We start from the raw sequence: 19,643 nt of genomic DNA, 5'->3' as shown, positions 1-19,643 counted from the left end.
TCAATAACAGGTACGTTTTGCCAACTTGATAATTGGTAGTAGATGCCACTTTGACGGAGGTGCAAGAGAGACTTTGCCATGCCTACACAAAATCATTTTCCTTTCTTATCGCAGCATGATTTAACTACCTGGCATTGTTAGTGTTGTTTGATTAGGTTATGCGCTGTATAATTCCAAGCACAGTGTCTGCATGGTAGTCGCATAACACAAATTAAAAATCTCTGAAATACAAGAGTCATACATGCGAGAGTCATGGAGATACTTTTCCACTCTAATTAGCTCCTTTCCAGAAGAAAAGAAAAAAGCATGAAAAAATGCAGCTCAATTCAGCGTGTAGTAAAAGATAATGCATTGTGTGGGCTTGGACGGTGCCACATGACCAAGCATCATGCTGGCCGGTACAAAGCTGTGTCTCTTCCCTGCAGCAGTTTGCTTTCATGAAGAGCTTGGCTTTCCTAAGGTGGTTGCCAAACCTGATGTGGGCAAGCACAGGTACAAGGGGAGGGGGGGTGCCCTCTCCCTCCCCTGCACCCAGTTTGTCCAGACCCCATGGGTGCAAGCTTGGTCTCCCCTCCCAGAGCTCAGCATCAGTCCGTGCCCAGGAGAGGCAGGCTTGTGTCCTTGACATAGCCCTGTGAAAGGGACTGCTCCTGGCTCTCATGGATTATCATGTGAAACTATTCAAGTTACAAGTACCTTGGGGCAGGAGCCAGTGGGGTTTTTCATTACTTCCATTCCGCACTGAGCAGTACAGGGCCGGCCGTAAGACTCTGGTTATTGGCAACAAAAATAAACCGTGGAGCTGACCTGGGTGTGAACAGGACAAGGCAGGTCCCTGGGAAGCACAGGCTGCTGCAGAGGCATTTGTAACCAAAGGGATTTAAGTGAGCTGTAGGGGAGCACTCAGTAGTGCTTTGGATTGTGAAGGTGATCTCAGCACCATCACCTCCTATCAAATGAATCAGCAGGAAAAAAGTATTTCTGTGGCTCGCGGCTAGTTAGTTTAATTAAAGGTCTGTTTCTCTTGCCAGCAGTTCAGGCAGAATTTCACATAGTCAGCTAAGTTGGTTGCTTAAATGATGTAATGTTGTTACGCCTATTTTTCCTCGAGTCTAAATTTCTGTGGCCTAAGTAACAGGATGAAATGATCTGTTGCTGTCTGTGGTGAGCTGATGAGAAACGATTCCCTGCTTCAAACTGGCAGGGAATCTGCTGTGAGACCTGATGGTTTTGCTGCAAATTGCAAGGGCCAAGGATGTACCAGTGTCTCTTCTCGTGTAGGATGCTCAATAAACGGCCACCACAGGCTCAGCACCTGCTTATTAAACTGTTTTGAAGAAAATAACCTTGACATCTAGTTTATCTGCTCTCAAAGGACTGAGATTTCTATCTGGTATTTTTTTCCTCTAAAGAATAAAATCTGTATATCTTTGGGATGAATTTTCTCTAGGCTTTTGCATATCCAAAACCCTCAATGACTTGAAGTGATGGTTGTAATGATGGACTTTTCCTTCTGTCTGAACTGCTGGACCATAATGGGTGATGTAACTTAGTACATTTAAAGTGGAATTTGTTTCTGTAAAGGTGCAATGATTGTATAATTGCTATCTGCTAAAAAAACAATGAAAATAAGAGCAACTGTCTTTCCTTTGGTATAATGAATTTAGAAGGCAAAAATAACACTGAAGTATCACGCTGAAACAGAGGTAGGCACAGGCTTTTGATGTGGTACTGTGTTTGAGCAAGGGTTATTAACTTTTTCAATCAAAATCTCTGTTTTGGAGATCCTGAGATTCAGGGGGTCTGAAAACCACAGGGGTGGCTGTAGGAAGAGAAAACGTAAGTGAGTAGGTTGCACAACAAGGACTTTACAGGCTACTCCCAAGACGATGTTTATGTGCATTTAGCTAGGAAGCAATAATGATTGTTTCTGGTTGCTTATTACAGAGGTGTGCAAGTGAAGCTACATATAGACAAAAAAACCCAAAACAACACCTTTTTAAGCCCCTGTTCTTCCATACCTGTAGTTTTCTCATGGATCATCTTATATTTCTTGATATTATATTATTTTCTGATTCTAAGCCCTTGTTTTTTCATACCTATACTTTTCTTGTGAACTATCTTATGTTTCCACTGGGGATATAATCGCAGCCTCCGTGCCCCATGCCAAGGATCTTGGCAGTTGTTGGCAATAGCTGTTCCTAGAGTAGCTGCAAGAAACACTGTGGTGGCTACCTGGTTCCTTCAAGCTTGCTCCCAAGGACTGCAACCGACCACCACGTGGATGCTGGACCGGGTGTAGGCTCATGGCACTGCTGACACCTCGCTGGCTGTTTGCACTGCTCCGACTCCCCGTCCCAGCTGGGATCCAGCCCTTCTTGGCAGCCTGTTGAACTTGAGTCCTGGCTGTTTTCTCATGCTCACAGCCCTGATTGCTTGTGTGGTACAGTTGCTGGGACTGACTTAATGCAGTTCTGTACTTATCAAAGGCGATCATCGAGATTGGAGGCTTTTTGGCTTCTTGGCTGCTGCTTCTGTCAGTAGTTCCTATTAACACTAATGGAAATCACGCTCTGGCATCATCAGCACAACACCCCCTGCGTGGTGCTCTGCTGTCTGACAGCATGATACTGCAGAATTCACAGGAATGGGATCGTGGAGGTAATTCCTTCTGTGTCACACAGAGATTTTACTGCAAGGGGTCTTGCTATCACTTCATACATACTGTGCCAGCTTAATATGCTGTTATTTTCTTTCTTGGGAAGAGCCCATAAAGCCAAAGAGCGTGGTGGAGGTTAATGCTGGTTCTGCAGGCACCAAGAATAAGGGAAGAAAAGTCTTCTTTTGAACTCCAGTCTTTGACACCATGCTTCAGAGGGTTTTTCTGTGGCCCTCCATAGCTACAGGGAACGTCGGTCCCTTCAGTAGCACAGCAGCAGCCTCCAAACAGGGAAAGCAGCCTGTGTCGCCCACCCAAATGTCAGCCCGTAGGCAAGAGGATTTGTGCACAGGCTTAGCAGAAAGCTCAGCTACCAGACCAATTCAGAACTCTCCTTGGTCTTCCAAACAGGCTGGTGGTTGCCTTGTTCGTACTGATTCGTGTTGGCCAGACTCTGAGTTGCTCAATATAAGCATCTTCATTCTATCATGCATGTGCTGCATATGTCTGTCTGCTGTTAGCCTGCAATGTGGCAAAGACATCTATCTTTGTGTTGTGATGGTTTTTTTTCTGATGCTATCTTCAGTTTCTTTGCTTCTCAGTTGTATCTGGATGAATTGTGATTTGTCTTGCTTTCTTAAATCACATTTCTGTGAAAATTGTCTAAGAAATTAATCACAAGGCTCTACAAAATAGTACATGATTTGAAAAGAAGCAGTCACAGTGTAGAAGATTAAAGGAAATAAAAAATTCTTTTTACCCCCTAGATTTAAGAGGGTCTTAGGTGTATCCCAGGAGAAAAAAAGGGAGAGAAGTGAATTTGCAAGAACAGACACACATGTGCCAGAAAGAGTGACCAGTAGTTCTGCACTGGGGCTTGGGGAGCTTTGCCAGGGGGTACATGTTCCTGACAAAGACTTTGACTTTTGAGTCAGTGAGGGGAAAAGTATCTTCTCCAGGAGTGGAGCTGCCCCTTTGATTCCCAACGGGCAGTGATACTGAAGTTCTTGGGTGACTTCCATTTCCAGTTTCCCTAGCTTTTCTTTTCAAGATTTCTTGTGGGGGGAAATCTGTTGCTGATTTCTGTTTGCCACAGTATTCATAACCTCTGGCTTTCCAAGCCTGCATCCAGGGTTTTGGCTGGAACATGGATGATTTCTCTGCTGTGTGGGTCAAGCCAAGCGCTGAAGCCTGGCTGGGAGTGTGTTGGAGATGGAACAAAGTTTCACACCAGTTTGTCCTTCTCTTGTCAGTGTGGGCAGGATACTTGCCCACTCACGTAACTGAAGCCTCTGAAGTTTGGAAACTGCAGGCAAGGAGTGTCTGAATGGCAAAACAATGCTGGCATCACTGGAAAAAAAGCCCTGCCAGTGTGAAACTGCCGCTGCACTGAGGGGTAGGGGCTCATTCATGCTGCTTCGCTGGTGCTTTGCTTTGGTGAACACCCCAGCCGTGCCTGGCTTTCTGGACAGAAGCTGCTTGGTCGCAGTTCACCTTGGTCCCCTCTTCTTTATGGGGTTTCGAGGCCATGTCAGAGGAGCTGCGCAAGCCGAGGAAGCCGGTGCAGTGGTTTTCGGCAGCGCCCGCCCTCACCTGCGCACGCCGAGGGCTCGCCGCTCCCTCCCCGCGGCGCAGCGCGCCTCCTCCCTCGCCCAGCTGCCAGGGAAGCTCGCTGCCGTTATCCCAGAGGGGTGCGAAGGCATTTGTCTTGGAGACAACCGTCAATCAGGGACGCCTCCTCCCGAGCAGGCTGTGTGGGCCACTGCTGCAATATGTCGCCGGGCCGCGTGCCTAGGGAGAGGCGATGGCTGGCTGCGCCCGTCCGGGTAGCGAAACTCCCAGCTTCTTTCATTCAAATATTTTGGGCATTTTCAGGTAAAAGACTGGATTCCCAGACTCTTTGTTCTGCAGCTTTTATTTAAGCAGTAGTTAAGATTACTATTTTTCCTTCCGCTTTCCACAGGTAACGGCTACCTCTAATTCATTGGCGTAGGCTGAGGCTTCTAATAGGAATGTTTGAGTGTTTTTTTTTTTTTTTAAAAAAAAATGCAATCCACACTGTAGGCTGAGGTGAGCTGGAGTTGCTGGGGCTGCGTGCGCATGTACAGCACAGCGTAGGATCTGTTTTGTGGGATCACAGCACACGGAGTGCTGCAGTCCAGCTGCCACCGAGCTCCAGGATCTGCCACCCGCACAGACCTGCTTCCAAGGCATAGCCTGTTCCTGGGGCTTACTGGGAGGAGGAAAACGGGAGTAGTGACTCAATGCATTGTGCTCATCTTGGGAGCTTATTTTCCCACTCTTCATGGCGTTGACTCTTACGGTTTCAGTGACCTCTTTCAGGGCTCCTGGGAGCAGGAATGAAGCTCCAGGATGGAAAATGCTGTAGGCAAATTCTAGCACAGCTGCCTTTTATGATGAATAATTTGATTTCATCTTTTCCTCTTTCTGTATGCCCACGTGTTTTCTGCTCTTACAAACACTCCTCTGAAATTATAGGCTTCAAATCTGCAGTAGCTGTGTTGCTTTTTGTGGGGGTTTCAACTTGTACTCGCAGTGTGCAGACAAACTCATTACCAGATGTAGTAACAGGCAGTTCTTCCTTCCTGCCCTTCAGGACTATGCTCCATACCGCTGTGCACAGCCCGCTCTTCTCCTGCCTCCTGGGCTTTTTCAGCTGGCAATAAGGTGGCATAAGAGACATAAGAAATATGGATTTGGGGCTTGAACAGCGTATTCTAGGGGTGTGTTGAGGAGGGTATTTACATCCACTTCTGCTGCAGGTCACTGTTCCTGTAGCATTAGCTCGCAATTTTTCTTGTCCACATGCACACAACCTGGAGCAAGCAAGGAGCAGAGACAGCTCATCAGAATGGGAAGGGGATAGCAGGGGGCAATAACCCTCCCACCAGAAATGCCCAGAGCTCATCACTCAAAGCCCTTAAAAATATCATGCCTCAAGTCCAAAGAAGAGAAATTATTCCCTCTTCTTTCTGAGACAGCCTTTAATATACTATACAGCACAGGAATCTTTAAAACAGATTTCTTGGCTTTAAATGAGAGAGTTTTTAATGTGTGGTCATGTATTTTTTGGAAAGGATCTTTATGTAGGGCCATATACAACCATTGTGTTGAAAATTGCCAGACATTAGGTAGTTAGTATATAATAATGCTACCAAACTTGCTTTTTCTGGGTTTGTTAGAAAAGGTGGATGTTTCACACTAGTATCTCTTACCTTTGGCCAAGAAAGGCACTATAGGCCATCAAAAGCACAAAAAAAGCCTTTATGTGTGTGGGTGGTATTTTTTTTTTTTTTTTTTTTTTTTTTACTTCCAGCTTACCAGTACTGTCTCTGTCTCCAGGCTGGGTTGCAGATGAGTGCTGGGGAGGCAGGTTGGACTGGGCCAGATTTGGCTGCATTTGCTCTCTGTGCCAGGGAGGCAGCATGAGATATTTTTGGATTTGGGTCCTGCTGCATGGGGTGGGATGGCTGGGTCTGGGTCACAGCAAGCAGCTTTCGGGGGTGTTATTTAGCTCTAATTAAACTTGTCACGAAGTGGAAGGCAGAAGACAACCAGCACGCCAGCTAACGGCACCAAGGGCAGAGGGATAGTCAGCTGGGGAACTAGGATGTCCCTCTTGCCCCTGCCAGATGCCCCCAGAGACATCCTAGCTCCATTAAGCACATGTTGGTTATGGCATTGCTGCTTTTCCTCTGCCAGTGGGTTTTGCTGTGGGGAAGGTCCTGGTGCTAAGCCATGCATAGCTGGGACACCTCGTCCTGGAGATCCTTCTCCCATCAGATCTCCCTGTGTTGCAAGGCTCAGACTGACTGCTGCAGCTTCCAGAACCCATCAGCCAGCAAATGGCCTTTCTCTTACCTTAAAAACCATTATCAAACTCCACGCCTAATTTCACACAAGCAGCTAATTGTCCTCTTTGCAGATGCCAGCGTGGGTGGTGCACACGCTGCACACATGCTGCGTGTGCACCGTAGTGAACATGATTTCCCTAGCTATGTTTCATTTATATTTACAGCCCAAAGCTGAGAAAAGGCCACTGCTGCCTTTATCCTCCCTTTCTAGGTGAATGTGCTCTGAACCTGGAAATCTGAGCACTTGCTTGAGCTAAACTAGGCTTAAGTGGGGGGTATGTCCCCATGGGGCTCTCACCCCATCTCTGTGGTGCCTCAGGTAAGTTGCAAGGTTTGCCCCTTTCATTTTCAGCCTCCTGCCATAAACTGGGTCCAAAGAGTAGGGCTGTGGAAAAAAAATGGATAATGTTATCAGTGCCTTTCCTTAAATAATAATAATAATAATTCACCCCAGTGGAACAATGTTATTACAGCTAATGTTCCCTAATGTCTTTGAAGGAACAGACATTCATTCTCAGCTATTTTGGGTACATACCAGCCACCATGCAAAGGTATATTCCCCTGTCTCTGCATGGCAGGGGAGATGGAAAGTTGAAATGCTGTTTTCTTGCAGCAGTTTGCTGCCTCAGAACAAACTACCTTTTACCAAACTTTTTCTGCCCTTGTAAAAAATCTGAGATTACTCACTTTAGCAGGAAATGTGAGGAGGAGGTGCACTACAGTTTCACACCTTTTCTCTCTTGTCTTTCCATCTAGAAACAAGTTCTGTTCTGGCTTGACTGATTGATTGAACCTTTTTCAAGTGCTGTCTGAAGGAGACAGCTTATCTTTTACTGGATCAGAGATGTGTTTGTCTCTTAAACAGATTTTCTCTAAAATCTGGGGTGTTTTCTTTCTTTTTATTTGTTTCCTGGAAATCATAACACATGCACAGAATGAGGGAGAATTTCAAACGTGACAAGTTGTATTTTATCCAGAGCCCTGGCGTGTAATAGGTCAGATCTTTTGATGGGCTGCTTTGAAAATGTGCTTCCTTCAGCAAAGAAATACTGCTCAGACCTTCGTGTGCTTCCCCCTCCGCCCCACGAGCCCAGTTTCAGGTTGGTTTAGATGGCAGCGCTCTGTTGGGGGGGGTCGGCAGTTTGCCCAGCTCTTGGCGAGGGGCAGCCGGAGCGTGCGGGATGCCCATGGCAGGGCTCAGCGTTTCAGCCTTGTCTGCCTGGAAGCTTCTCTCCGTTTCCTGTGATCTTGTTCAGTCCCATCAAAGATTCTCCTTCTCCTGATAACTTTGCAAGGCTGAAAACAGCACTTTCACAGGGGCTGGGACACACCAGGAGTCCTCGAGTCTCCATTCATTTGTCCATTGCTTCTGCTCGGTAAGAACTGTTTTTAACATAGCTTGTGACATGGAGGAGAGGCAGAGTTTAATGATGAAAACGGTACAAAAATAACTCCAGTGGTGGTGGATGTACTTTTTTAAGAAAAAAAAAAAAAAGGACAAGAGTGGGTTTTTTGTTTGCAGATCTGAAGTGTCAGTAGGAGATCTTTAGCTCTGGTTGTTTAACGTTTTCAAGTCAGCATGAGCTGCTGTATATATTAACCAGGCAGGACAATTAGCTTCTGCGGTATGGAAGGTCTGCCTTGAGTGGGAACACAGAGATGAAAATAGTTCAAACAGTGATCTAAAAGTGTCTCTAAAAGTAGCTTGCTTTTCTTCTTGGATAGCCCGCCATTCTAGCCAGTGAGAGGCTCTTAGTCTTTTCATATGTGTAGTCACTTCTGGAGAGAAGTGAAATGCTGTTATTCTCCCTTCACAAATGTGAGATGTGGCACAAAAGAAGAAAACTGGGCTGTTAGAGAGCGAGGACTTGCCTGGGCCCTGGGACACTGCCCTCCTCTACGGGGGACCCACCAGCATAGACCAACTTGTGTTCCCACCTCATCCCTCACCCACTTTTCGGACTCAGTCAGTTTATGGATATTTAGGTGTCATTACGTTGTGCCTGAGATCTCCAAACACAGGATACACCAAGCCTTGCCTAGCCTCTAAAGTAGTCCAAGAACAGAGACACTTGGGTAGTATCGGCAGCAATATGGGTTACTGATCTTCAGAGTACTGTACTGTCCAAATAATACTGACCAGGGTAGTGGGATGAGGTTCTCCACTGTTAGTTACTCCTCAGGAGGGGCTGACAGGGAGTCCCGGGTCAGAGAGGTCCTGGCCACATTGATCAGCTGATTAAAACCATTCACTTGTATACAATTCTTTCATTTGGTCACCTGGGCATCGTTTGTGAATGTACCTTTGTAGCGCTTGGAGGAGATTTTGCACAAGACTTTTTTATTACTAGATACATACAGTACCAGCTATCTATTGCAAATGATTGAACTGAGGGATTTTACACGTCTGTCTCAGTGATAGAGCAGGAGGCTTAGGACTTTGTGGCCACTGGGCAATAGATGTGCAGCATCCATACCCCAAACTGACTTTTTTTACTTTCCTTGTCAGTAAGGCTGTAAAACTTCCAAGTTCTGGAAGTTGTCCTCAGAATATTCTGAAAGAAATACAAATTCTAGTATGTTCATAGCCTAGCCTGTCCCTGACTTTTCCAAGGGGCAGGTGTGGGTGACTCATGGGAGATGATCTGTGGTGTTCTCCAGCTCTGCACCATGCCCTTCCACTGTGCAGCACACCATGGTCTTGAGGCACTAAAGTATGCGAGGTAATGCCTCAGAAGCTGTGTCACATCAGCATACACAAACTTCAAGAGACCATGTGTTATTTTCCATTCAAAAGAAAAAGAGGAGGAGTGAAAACATTGCTTTCCAAGACTGCCTGGAAGGCTTAAGAGATGAGGAAGTTTTTTGCTTTATCCTTTCTCCTGGGCTAAGTTTTCTTTGGAGGTCTCAGGGCAGCAATGGACTGTACCTACCCCGTGTGCTGCACTGTTGGAGTAAAACGACAGGCCAAGCCATTTCTTTTGCACTTGCAGAGAGCTCCTGTGCCAATCAAAGCAAATGTGACTTGACCTGCAGTTCTGACCAAGGCCCTTGCTAGCAGGATTTTCCAGAGGAGGCTCTGTAAGTGGTTGTGTTAGCGGCCCTTGAGACTTGGGGTTAACCAGAGGGTGACTGGGACTGGGAGCAAAGAAGGTGTTTGGGCCAGGGGTAGGAGGAGAGTAGCCAGCTGCAGAGTCCAGCCTGGAGGAAAACTCGGAGAAATAAAGGGATTTGTTTCCTGCACTTGGGGCACCCTGTGTTGGGGGGCTTTGCATGTCGTTCTGCCTATCCTAGACAGCCTCCATTCCATTTGCCTCCTAATTTTATTTGCTAGCTGTATTTCTGCTAGTATTTTTATGGGTTTGTTTTTTCTGTTTCATTAACAGAGCAGCTACACTTTTACCACAGGCAGATTGATGCTGGGCTTTCTGCTGAAAGCTGCCAGATCATAATGATGTGTTTTACCCAGCAGAGCTCACCAGGTGAGGCTCCTGTCACAGACATCGCCACGGAGGTTTCTTAGAGCAGCAATCACCCCTCAGCCCATGTACAGTCACTGACCTAATATTTCATCATTGCTATTTCTTGCTTGTATTTTGTGCTGGCTTCCCCATTATTCTGAGATCAAAGTCATATTTTTATTAATTGCTAAAAAAAATAGGGGCACCTGTCTGTTTGATCATACACAGTAAAAATATCCAGCAGTGCTAGCTTAGTCTGTCGGACCTATTGCAAACTCACTTTGCTAATGGCTTGCTTAGGTAAAATAAGATCAAAGTTGGGAGAAGTTCCAAGTTTTCTTTGCTCTTGTCAGGTGGCTCCATCTTGGGGTTATTTGCTTGCACACCAGCTGCAGAGGAAGGACCAGCCAGGAGAAGAGAAAGACAGCTCAAGAAGGAAACTTGCAGACAGGAGCAGAAGTTCCTGAAGCTGTCAGCACTGCCTTTTCCAATAATGGAAAAGGGTGTAGATTTGCAGGGGGGAGATGCATGGTTGGCATGTGAACATTGGGTGGACACATCTGGTATGAACAGATGTAGCAAGTGAAGTGTGCAGTGGCAAGGTATCTTTTGATGTGTCTGTGCTAGGCTTGCTCTGTGGTGGCAGGTTGCAGAAGGAAGGTGTAGCTTGGAAAACACCAGGAGGAAGGTTTAATGGCAAAGGCCCAGTCCCAAATCCTGGCTTTGCTTTCCTCTTTTAGCACTGTGCATCACTGTGTTTCAGAAAGTAGGAGCAGCCATAATAACATTTTAGGTCTTTCATGTACGTCAAAGAAGTGTGCCTAGCTGGCAGAGTGAGTCATAGAAAAGAAATGTACTTGGTGTTTGAAAGGACAAAAAAAGAGCATCCACGTAGTTCAAAGAGAGCAACGCAGAGCCTGTGATTTGTCTCTTCTGATAAACCTGTTACTTGATGTAGTCTGGGGCAGTGGAAAGGAGAGATCTGCTCTGCTTGATCTAGAGGCTCTGTGCCAGCAACTGGCCTAACTAAAGGGATTGATGTTTTACCTTCCCATTACTTATCCAACAATACTTGAGCTTCTTTAAAGAAGAAATATTCCAGCAAGTGCCAAAATCATTTAGCACTCGCTGCTTGTGCTGCAAAGCTGCTGTAGTTTGTTTGTAATAATGGAGGTAGCAAGAGCTGATGCTGTGGTAGGGCACTGGCTGGGTGGTAGCTCTGTGACTGGGTGGAGGAGGGGGCTTCCTTCCTCTGCAGACAGCTCTGGTGGGTTTTCTCACCGCTTTGGTCATGTTCCTGAAGCAGACATTTACTGTTAGGTCAGGAAATATCATTCTTGTATTGTCGGGCTGCTTGGGTGAGAGGTTGGTTTAGTCTGAGCTGCAAACTGGTGTCGGGCTGGTGTGTAAAGAGCCAGGGGCTGTTTGTGTTGCTTGTGCCCAAACCCAGGCTGATTTCTGAGCGTGAGGCCGGTGGGTATGTAGGAGTGATGCTCCCTGGAGGGTCCTCATTGCTCTGACCCATCCCCAACATCGCAGGTGGCCTGAGCAGGCAGAGCATGAGCTGCTGGGGGCAGAAGGGGGTTGTGTGTCCTTCACTGCCCTGTGTGTGTAAACCCAGGCATGGTGATGGCACAGTTGTTTTCTCTGCTGCAAATCAGTTGGGCATCTCTTCTGAGACAGGAGAAGGTGGCACCAGGCTTGGTGGATGGGGACATGACCGGTGCTTTTCTAGTTTGCTATCCACAAAGGATGAGCGTAGCTGGAGAGAGCGTGGGCAGTGTGGGTGCACCAGGGCCTGTAAATCATGGACAGAGTGGGGAGGCAACAAATCAAGTGCCCACAAAGAGGGAATTGTGTAGACAGTGGTATATGGGAGTGTGTGTATACAGTGATCCATGTATGGCCAGACTGTAAGGGGAAAGGATGTGCCAGCTTGGTATCCCTGGAATGATGTATTGTGGCTATTGGAAACCAAAGCACAGGGTAACAAATATTAATCTTCTCTGAAACAACCAGAAAATACACTGTTAGGCATCTGGGAAGAGTTCCCTGAGCGCGACAGTTAGTACTGGTCGCTTACATTAACAGCAAAAAGCCATCAACATTCAGCCATTTGCAAAGCAGCTGCGTCTGCCCAGGAGAGTTGTCAATTAAAACCCAAATTCTGGGGATGTGAGTTGCCTCCTGTGTGGTCCTTGCTTCCATCAGGGGAAAGCTGCATTAGTGCAGGGAGAACCTGATGCATTTTCCCAGTGCAAAATAACCTGATGGGGTTTTTTCCTGGACTCACGCCCATTGCTGGGGCCTCTGGCCTCTCCTCCCAAGGCCAGCGCTCTGCTGCTCCAGCCCCCACATCTCCTTCCCTCCCTTCCACGTCATTCATGTCATGTCTGGGTTTCTGATTGTAGAAGCAGTGATGATGAAAGATGCTCATTCGGTTGGTTTAGATTTTCCTAAATCACCTGGTGCTGAGGAGTAATAAAATATTTATTAGATGTTACAAAACCAAACCCAGAACAGCAGCACAGCGAGCAGTTAAATATTCCTCCTTGCCATGGTACCTGCACAGCAGGTGCCCTAAGGAGCAAGAGCTCTGTGCTGCTCTTGGTCGTGTGCTGAAGCTGGTCTCTCTAGACAAAAGGCAGAGGTGCTTCCCCTGGGAATATGGCTTTATTAGCTGGTTAGAGTACCTGTACAGCTGTGGATGGGTTATTCTGTAGCCTGCCACTGACAAATCAGCGGTTAGACCCAAAATGTTTGGCAATCTACAATCTAGGGTGGCCTTTCCTTGCAAATCTTCTGTTGGATATGGTACTGCCATAGCGTAATGTAGGTTGCAAGGGACTTCTGGAGGTTTCTGGCCAAATTCCTCTGCTCAAAGCAGGGCTCTCTCCCAGACCAGATCATGTTCATGCAGTCAGGTTGTGAAAATTTGCAAGGCTGGAGATGCCACAGGCCCTCTGGGCCCATGTCTCAATGGACCACCCTCACTGCAACATTACACAAGAATTCTTATAAATTCTTATGAACTCTCCTTTCTACTAGATTTCAAGGCATGTCATATGTGGCTTTTGGATATTTAATACCGTTGATGTACATCATACAAAGCTTGGAAAGACAACTGTCCTGTGAGCACAAGTCCTCTTTTTTTCTTCACACATACAGATTTGGAAATTCTCTTTAAAAGAGTGAAAATCTGCAGATGTTGTTCTTGTTCTTCGAAGTTCAAGGCACATAAATCTGCGACTCTGCTTTGAGCCCATACATGATACAGTGTGGGGTAGAAAACCTAAATTCAGCTAGTGTTGTATTATTGTGTAATGCAGACCCTAATCAGTGAGCTGTATGACCGTACTTATTCCTGTGTGCTCAGACACAGCAAAGCATTTTGGAGAAAGGATGGATTAGTGAGGCATGTTGCTGTATATAACTTTTTTCAGGGAACTTTTCTGCAGCAAACAGCTCCTCTTTGCAACACTTGTGCTCTCTGGTGTAAGCGAAGGGGGCTGGAGACGATGCGCAGAGATGGTGCCAGCTGTTTGCTGGCTGGAACAACTCTGGAGAAGGTGCCATGGCTCCATGCATTCAGGTTTGCGTTCAGCTCTGAGTCAGATGGAATATGTGCAAAAATAACATGTAGCAAAAAACTGCTGGTGAGCATTTGTCCCAAGAAGGCTGGTGTGCCATTTGCTGAGATCTGCATCAAGCAAATTCAAGAAATTGCCTCCGTGATTTACTTGTGACCATGGCGGGGGACGTGGCATATGCCAGAGACTGTTCCACCCCATTTGTGAGGTCACTGGATTGTGTTGGGCATGCAGTTTCTCTGAAAAAAAAAAAGAAAAGAAAACAAAGAAGTTAGACCAAGAAGGTAGGAAGCATTTGGGTGCCCAGATCTAGTTACTGGTGAGCTCTTCCCCATAATTTAGTCTGTTATGGAGAAGACCTCTGCCAAGTTTCTTATAAAAAGCTGTACAGTCCAAAGGTCCATGGGTGCCCTTTCTGGTACCTATGCCAGGAGTTCATCATCAGTGACTCAATTACATTTTTAATATGCATGTGTATATCTACCAACTTAAGTACTCACATGCTTTAGGCAGATAAAGGCTGTGAAACACTCTGCTGCATAATCACACCCCAATTGACTTATGAGAGTTCGCTTGGGTCCAGAGTCACTGTATGCAGGCAGGGTGTTCTGCAATCTCTGCCGAATGCAGAAATGACTGTTATTTCTTTAACGGCTGTCACACACTGAAAGTAGTTGTGGAGAAAAGCAGGGAGGGTTGGAAAAGCGGGGGAAGGTAAATAAAATAAATCTCTTCCATCCACCACAGCACTCCTGCTTACTCCCAGCTCTCTATTTCCCTCTTGAGCAATGTCACCTGGATTTGTATTTGCAGCCGGGGCAGTGAGGCTCTATCCCCACCAGCCTCATGCCTGCTGGGCTTACAACCCATCCTGGTTTCCACCTCCTGCCCTAGCTGGTGAGATATTGTACTGATGTGCCTTGAAGGGGAAGTAATTCTGTTGTTTTCTGCTATTTGTAAGCACGCTACAGAAGGTAACAGAGAAGTGGTTTGTATTGGCCCCTTAGTGGCCTTACTGGATCTGCAGGAGCTGTTGCCTTGCTTAATATGGATTTCTAGCTGATCACTGGTGCCTCTAAGAGCGAGAGATAAAATAACACCCCTGCCTTTAAAGCACTTAAGCTTCTAGGTGAGTGTTTAGGGCACGTGCTCTTTAAGCTTCTGTGGGTGGGTTGGTGGTATTGCCCGGCCCTGCTTAAAGGCTCTGGGGTGTGACACTGGGGCCCTGGTCCTGGTCCAGCCTCTGCCGGGGAGCTGCTGCCTCCCGGCTGCCCAAGGGATGCTTCTGGAACCCGGCAGTGATGCCCTCGGTGCCTGCCGGGGAGGGGAAGGGGCCTAAAATTAGGAGGTGGAGCGTGCTGGGCAGTTTTCATAGACCTATGGGTCTGACCACCCTCCACTTCCCAGCTGGTGCTGACTTTCTGCACCAGGCATCTGCTGCTGTGCTGCAGAAGCTAAATTTAATACGAAAGCAGTTTAATTTCAGCTCAGATTGACTGCTTTCTTGATAACGTCTGTAACAGCGGCACAGACACGGATCGATACACCAGTGCTGTTTCATGGTCTGGAAGGGGTGGAAGACCCTGGGTCCCGTTAGCTGCAGCCTGGTGTGATCAGAGAGGATCTCCTATTCCCTGGATGGGGAAAATACTTGAATAGAGCTTGGGGGCGAGGAGGAGGCAACTGACACTCCGATAGAGACAAATCTGATGATTCATTTCCACAGCCCCCAGGAACTCACATGTGAGCTGTGTTGGGAGTTTCTAGGAATTTCAAGGAGCATCATTTGTTTTGAAGGTAGACTGTTCAATACTGAGGAAGGAGCGTAAAATATTGCTGCTAGATGGCATTATAGGAATCGAACAAGGAGGGACTTCTGGAGGTTGTCTTAACAAATAACCTGGAAAAAAAATAAAAATGCCGTGCACATTGTTAAAATCCCAAATGAAAAACCTCTTGGCTCAGAGCATCTGTGCTTTTAGGGTGTCTGTCTTTGTGCCTCAGCACCCTGATTTCAATGTTACCTGCAGTTTTCCTGTTTCTTTTCTTGGTTTCTTATGGCCTCTATCACCCTATCATTTCTGCCTGACGTTCACAATGGTGCTAATACAAAATCGTCAATACATTTAATTAACATCTTGCGTTTCTCTTCTTCCAGATAATTAAATGATTAATAAAAACAGACCTAGCGCCTTCCCACAGGTGTCACCCACTAGATCACTACATTGTCTCTGGCTCCTCTTAATCGCTGACCCAGTTTTCTTTTAAATTCCATCAGGAGCTTCCATCAGCTCAGAGAGGTTTGGAGCCTGCTTTAGATCTGATGCTGCGCGTATTGCCCAAGAGCTTGTGATGTCTAAGATGCTATTGGCAAACACTGCATAGGGTTTTAGGTGCCTGACGTGGCAGATGCACTCTTAGAGCAAAAAATTAGATTTTGCCAGCCTTAAAGCCAGGAGCTCTCAGCAGTGCTTTTGCACAGGGCTCATTGCAGATGGTGACCAAGGCTGAGGTGGCTCAGGTCAGAAGGACAGTCCTTGCTCCAGCCCTGTGATGCTGAGCCATGTTGCACGTGTGAGAGCCCCCGTGAAGTGTGGGCTGCTGGTTTGGGGGTGGGAGTGACTCGTCTTTCCAGCACCTGTAGGGATGGCAAAGGCTGTTCCATGTTTTCTGGAGGACAGCATATTGAGTCTTGCTCTATGTCACTTTGATGAACACCTCTCCATAAGCACCAGGATAAACTAATCCCAGATTATCACATCAAATTGTCATTGCTCACTAACCCTTCTCAGCATGGTGTTGCAGAATTAATTACCAGTATTCATGATGTTCATTACTGCAGTCCCTAAACACCCCGCATGGCACATCATCTAGATCTAGTGATATTTACCGTTGCATTTTCCAAGTGGTCCCTCTCCTGCTTTTTATCATAAACTGTGTTTACCATACCAGGCTTCATTATGTTCTAGTTGTTTGGATATCTCTAGTTTTTGATACTTTATGCAAAGCCATTTAGACACTTAGAGCAATTAATTTTATTTTTCTCTTCCATTCTAATCAGCTGGTTTCTTCTGGCATACAAGTGAGGGAAAAAAAAAGAAAAACAAACAAACACAAAACAAAACAAAACAAAAAAACCCAACCCTCTTCTCCGGACCTCTAGATCATTATTAAATAGTTGTCCTAATTCTCAGTGCTCTCTTTTCCCTTTTAAGTTTGAAGTTGTCATATATACAACTTGTTTGCTTCCTTTTCTTTTGTGTAAATTAATTCTTATCCTCAAACCTGAAGTAGCCATGTGGTAAACCAGGCACAACTACAGTTAAATGCCTGCAGCATTTCAGCATGAGTGTTATCTGCATCTTAAGATGTTGTACTGGCATTGCTGATACATGACTTATGTGCCTGCGGTGACTTTGCACTACAAGCTAAAGAGGTGAGGGGTTTTTAGCTATATCTGTTTTCAAACTGACAGATAAATTGGTAAAATAATGTCATGTTATCTTACAAGCCTGGAACAAACCCTTGTAAACTTTCTATTGATGTAATTGTACCAAATTTAGAACTATCTTGTAAGTTATACCAGCTGTATGCTGGACAGAAATTGTTTTGAGTAGCAAAGAGACAGCAGAGAAGGTTCTTGCTTGGATAAAGAGAACAGGTTTGCCCTCATAATTTATTTGGCATTAAATGGCATGAAATTCTTTCAGCACTGGCGTGTTTTTGTTTTATCTGTGACAAGCCAAAAGAAATGTGCAAGGAGGGAAAAAAAAAAAAAAAAAAAAAAAACAAACAGAAAACACACACACACAAAAAAAAAATACAAATGAGGAAAGACCAAAGCCCTGGAATGCTGATGAGTGCTGTCTTCAACAGCCAGCTCGCAAGACTTCCCATTCAATGATGAAACCTCATCTTCTGAAGGGGAGGAGAGGCTACTAAATGGGGAAAAGATTGAATCGAAACAGTCTCTTCAAGCATGTACACAGCAGCTTGCTTTTGACTTAGGTATACCTGAAGCAGTAAAAGTCTTGTGTGAGTTTTGTGGTGGCAGAGTTGTTCAGAAATGATGTTCAGGGTGGTTTTAGGTGCTCATAATGCTTAAATGAGCTTGCCAGAGTGAAGAATGCATGTGTGTGTGTACCCACACGTGGCTGATTCCTCATCTATTGCTGCTGCCCGCAAAGGACAGCAGAAGTGCACATCATAAGCACCCCAATAAGATACTGCAGAAGAATTAGTGCAGTTTTTTTCCTCATATATAAACCTTTCTTGACTAATTTTCTCCTTTTGTCATGTTTTGTAGATAAGTAAGCAGCAGCTCCAGACAATTAAAGATCGTTTCCAGGCCTTTCTCAATGGAGAAACCCAGATTGTGGCAGATGAAGCGTTTATAAATGCTGTCCAGAGCTACTATGAGGTAAGGAGAGACAATACAATATTGATATGAATTCCTGTTCTCACTGCTATTCACAGAGAGCGTTGAATTTTGAACTAATGAATTGTCCTTTATCAAACAGCACAAAACAAAGTCAAGCGCAAGACTACTTCCATCAGATGTCTGGTACATCACAAGGTTTGTGAGGTTCAGGGTTTGAATATGTAACCATACAGCAACTGTGGCAACCCATACACCATGGTGTATCCTGTAGCTTGATTATGGGGAAGATCACCCTTCCTTTAAGCTGAAAAATATCTTCCTGATACTTTTAAACTGTGTACTCTAAAACAAGCAAGATGGCACAATATAAAATAAATGTCACATGCTCCCTGTGAAAAATACCAAGAGAGAACCTGGCAGCACGTTCAGTTCTTGCTGAAGCTTATGCATTGTGTCTAATTGACTTTGGGATTTTCAGCAAGAGTCTTGTCTTTTCTCTTTGGTACAACAAGTGCTGTAAAGCAAAGGGGGAGGGAGGAGGATGTAGTACATCTACAAAACTAGATGATGCCAAAGAACATGAAGCATCATTCATAATTGTGCAAAAGAATAATTATGCATGTCTGTCTTTTTGCACCTCTTTGTATGCAGCCCTTAATGCTGCCTTTCATACCTTTTCTCAGAAGGAAAGAGCTTCTGGTTTTGAAGTAAATTGGTGTTTGTGATTTGTATGAGGAGTGTCGCTTTCTGCAAACCATTTCTCTTTCTCCCTAGAGCTATTCTGTCATAAAAGGTGAAGATTTTGAATTGCCTACATAAAATATTTCTCTGGAAGTGGAATCTAAGAGCGGACCAAAATCAGATACTAAAACTGAAGAGAATTTTAACTATAAAAAATGACAGCAGCTGCTTCAGTGTAAGGAAAGCACAAATTATCCCTGGATTAACTCAATTAAACTGGCCTAGTAGTTACTGCTCCATCATTCTCTGTACAGCAAAGAAGCTGTGAGTAATTTACATTTCTTATCAGAAAAGAAATTGCCAAGGGATCATCACTTTATCACAGCTTCACCAAACAGATGATCTCAGAGAAAGTTTTCAAGATGGCGTGAGCTGCATTTTAGGGTGTAAGAGCAGTGTCATCTGTTCAGATAAGACTATTGGGCAGGAGGAGGAAACTGCTTAAAACCAGGCAGAATACACCCCAGTTTTGCTGGTGAGTCTTGCTGAAAGTGTGTCCTGACCAGCTCCAGAAGTCCTATGCTGTATAATTACCCTGAGTAATTAAACATACAAGGAGCAGTTGATCAGCACTAGATGTCTGCAAACCCTATGTCTTCAGTTCAGCTGGACACTCCACCTGCTCTGTCCTACTTAAAACAGGCCACAGAAAGTGTAATGCACTGCTCTGTGCCCTATTGTGCAAACTTATTTTTCTTCTTTTTAACTGTTGGTCTCCTTTAATTTACAGCCGCGTACTTTCAGCTCCTTTGCAGCTGTAGCGTGGCAGCGTGTCGCTTCCTCAGCACCATCTGCAGTGGCACAAGGCAAAGCCTCTGCCCCTCCCAGTGCCTGAGCAGCCTTCCCTGACGATGGTGGTGCCCTCCCTTCTCTGCAGAGAGGTGCCCACCCTTGATCAAGCCATGGTGCAATCACAGCAGATCCTGCTTATCTCGG

The 19,643-nt window shown here is 45.6% G+C and overlaps 1 protein-coding gene across 20 annotated transcripts in view; it reads left to right on the top strand.

Annotated features, from left to right (window-relative positions):
* The window catches only part of CADPS (calcium dependent secretion activator), a 220,897-nt gene that overhangs the window by 25,389 nt on the left and 175,865 nt on the right, over positions 1–19,643 (top strand). For all 20 annotated transcript variants that reach the window (XM_042799818.1, XM_042799816.1, XM_042799817.1 and 17 more), the window contains exon 2: positions 17,892–18,005. In XM_042799818.1, the coding sequence (XP_042655752.1) occupies positions 17,892–18,005 (114 nt within the window). The remainder of the gene's footprint in view (positions 1–17,891; positions 18,006–19,643) is intronic.

The sequence above is a fragment of the Tyto alba genome, unplaced genomic scaffold (assembly GCF_018691265.1).
Source record: "Tyto alba isolate M040663 unplaced genomic scaffold, T.alba_DEE_v4.0 Super-Scaffold_3, whole genome shotgun sequence".
In the NCBI taxonomy this organism is placed as follows: Eukaryota; Metazoa; Chordata; class Aves; order Strigiformes; family Tytonidae; genus Tyto; species Tyto alba.
The sequence above is the reverse complement of the archived record's forward strand: the minus strand, read 5'-3'. Positions and strand labels throughout refer to the sequence as shown.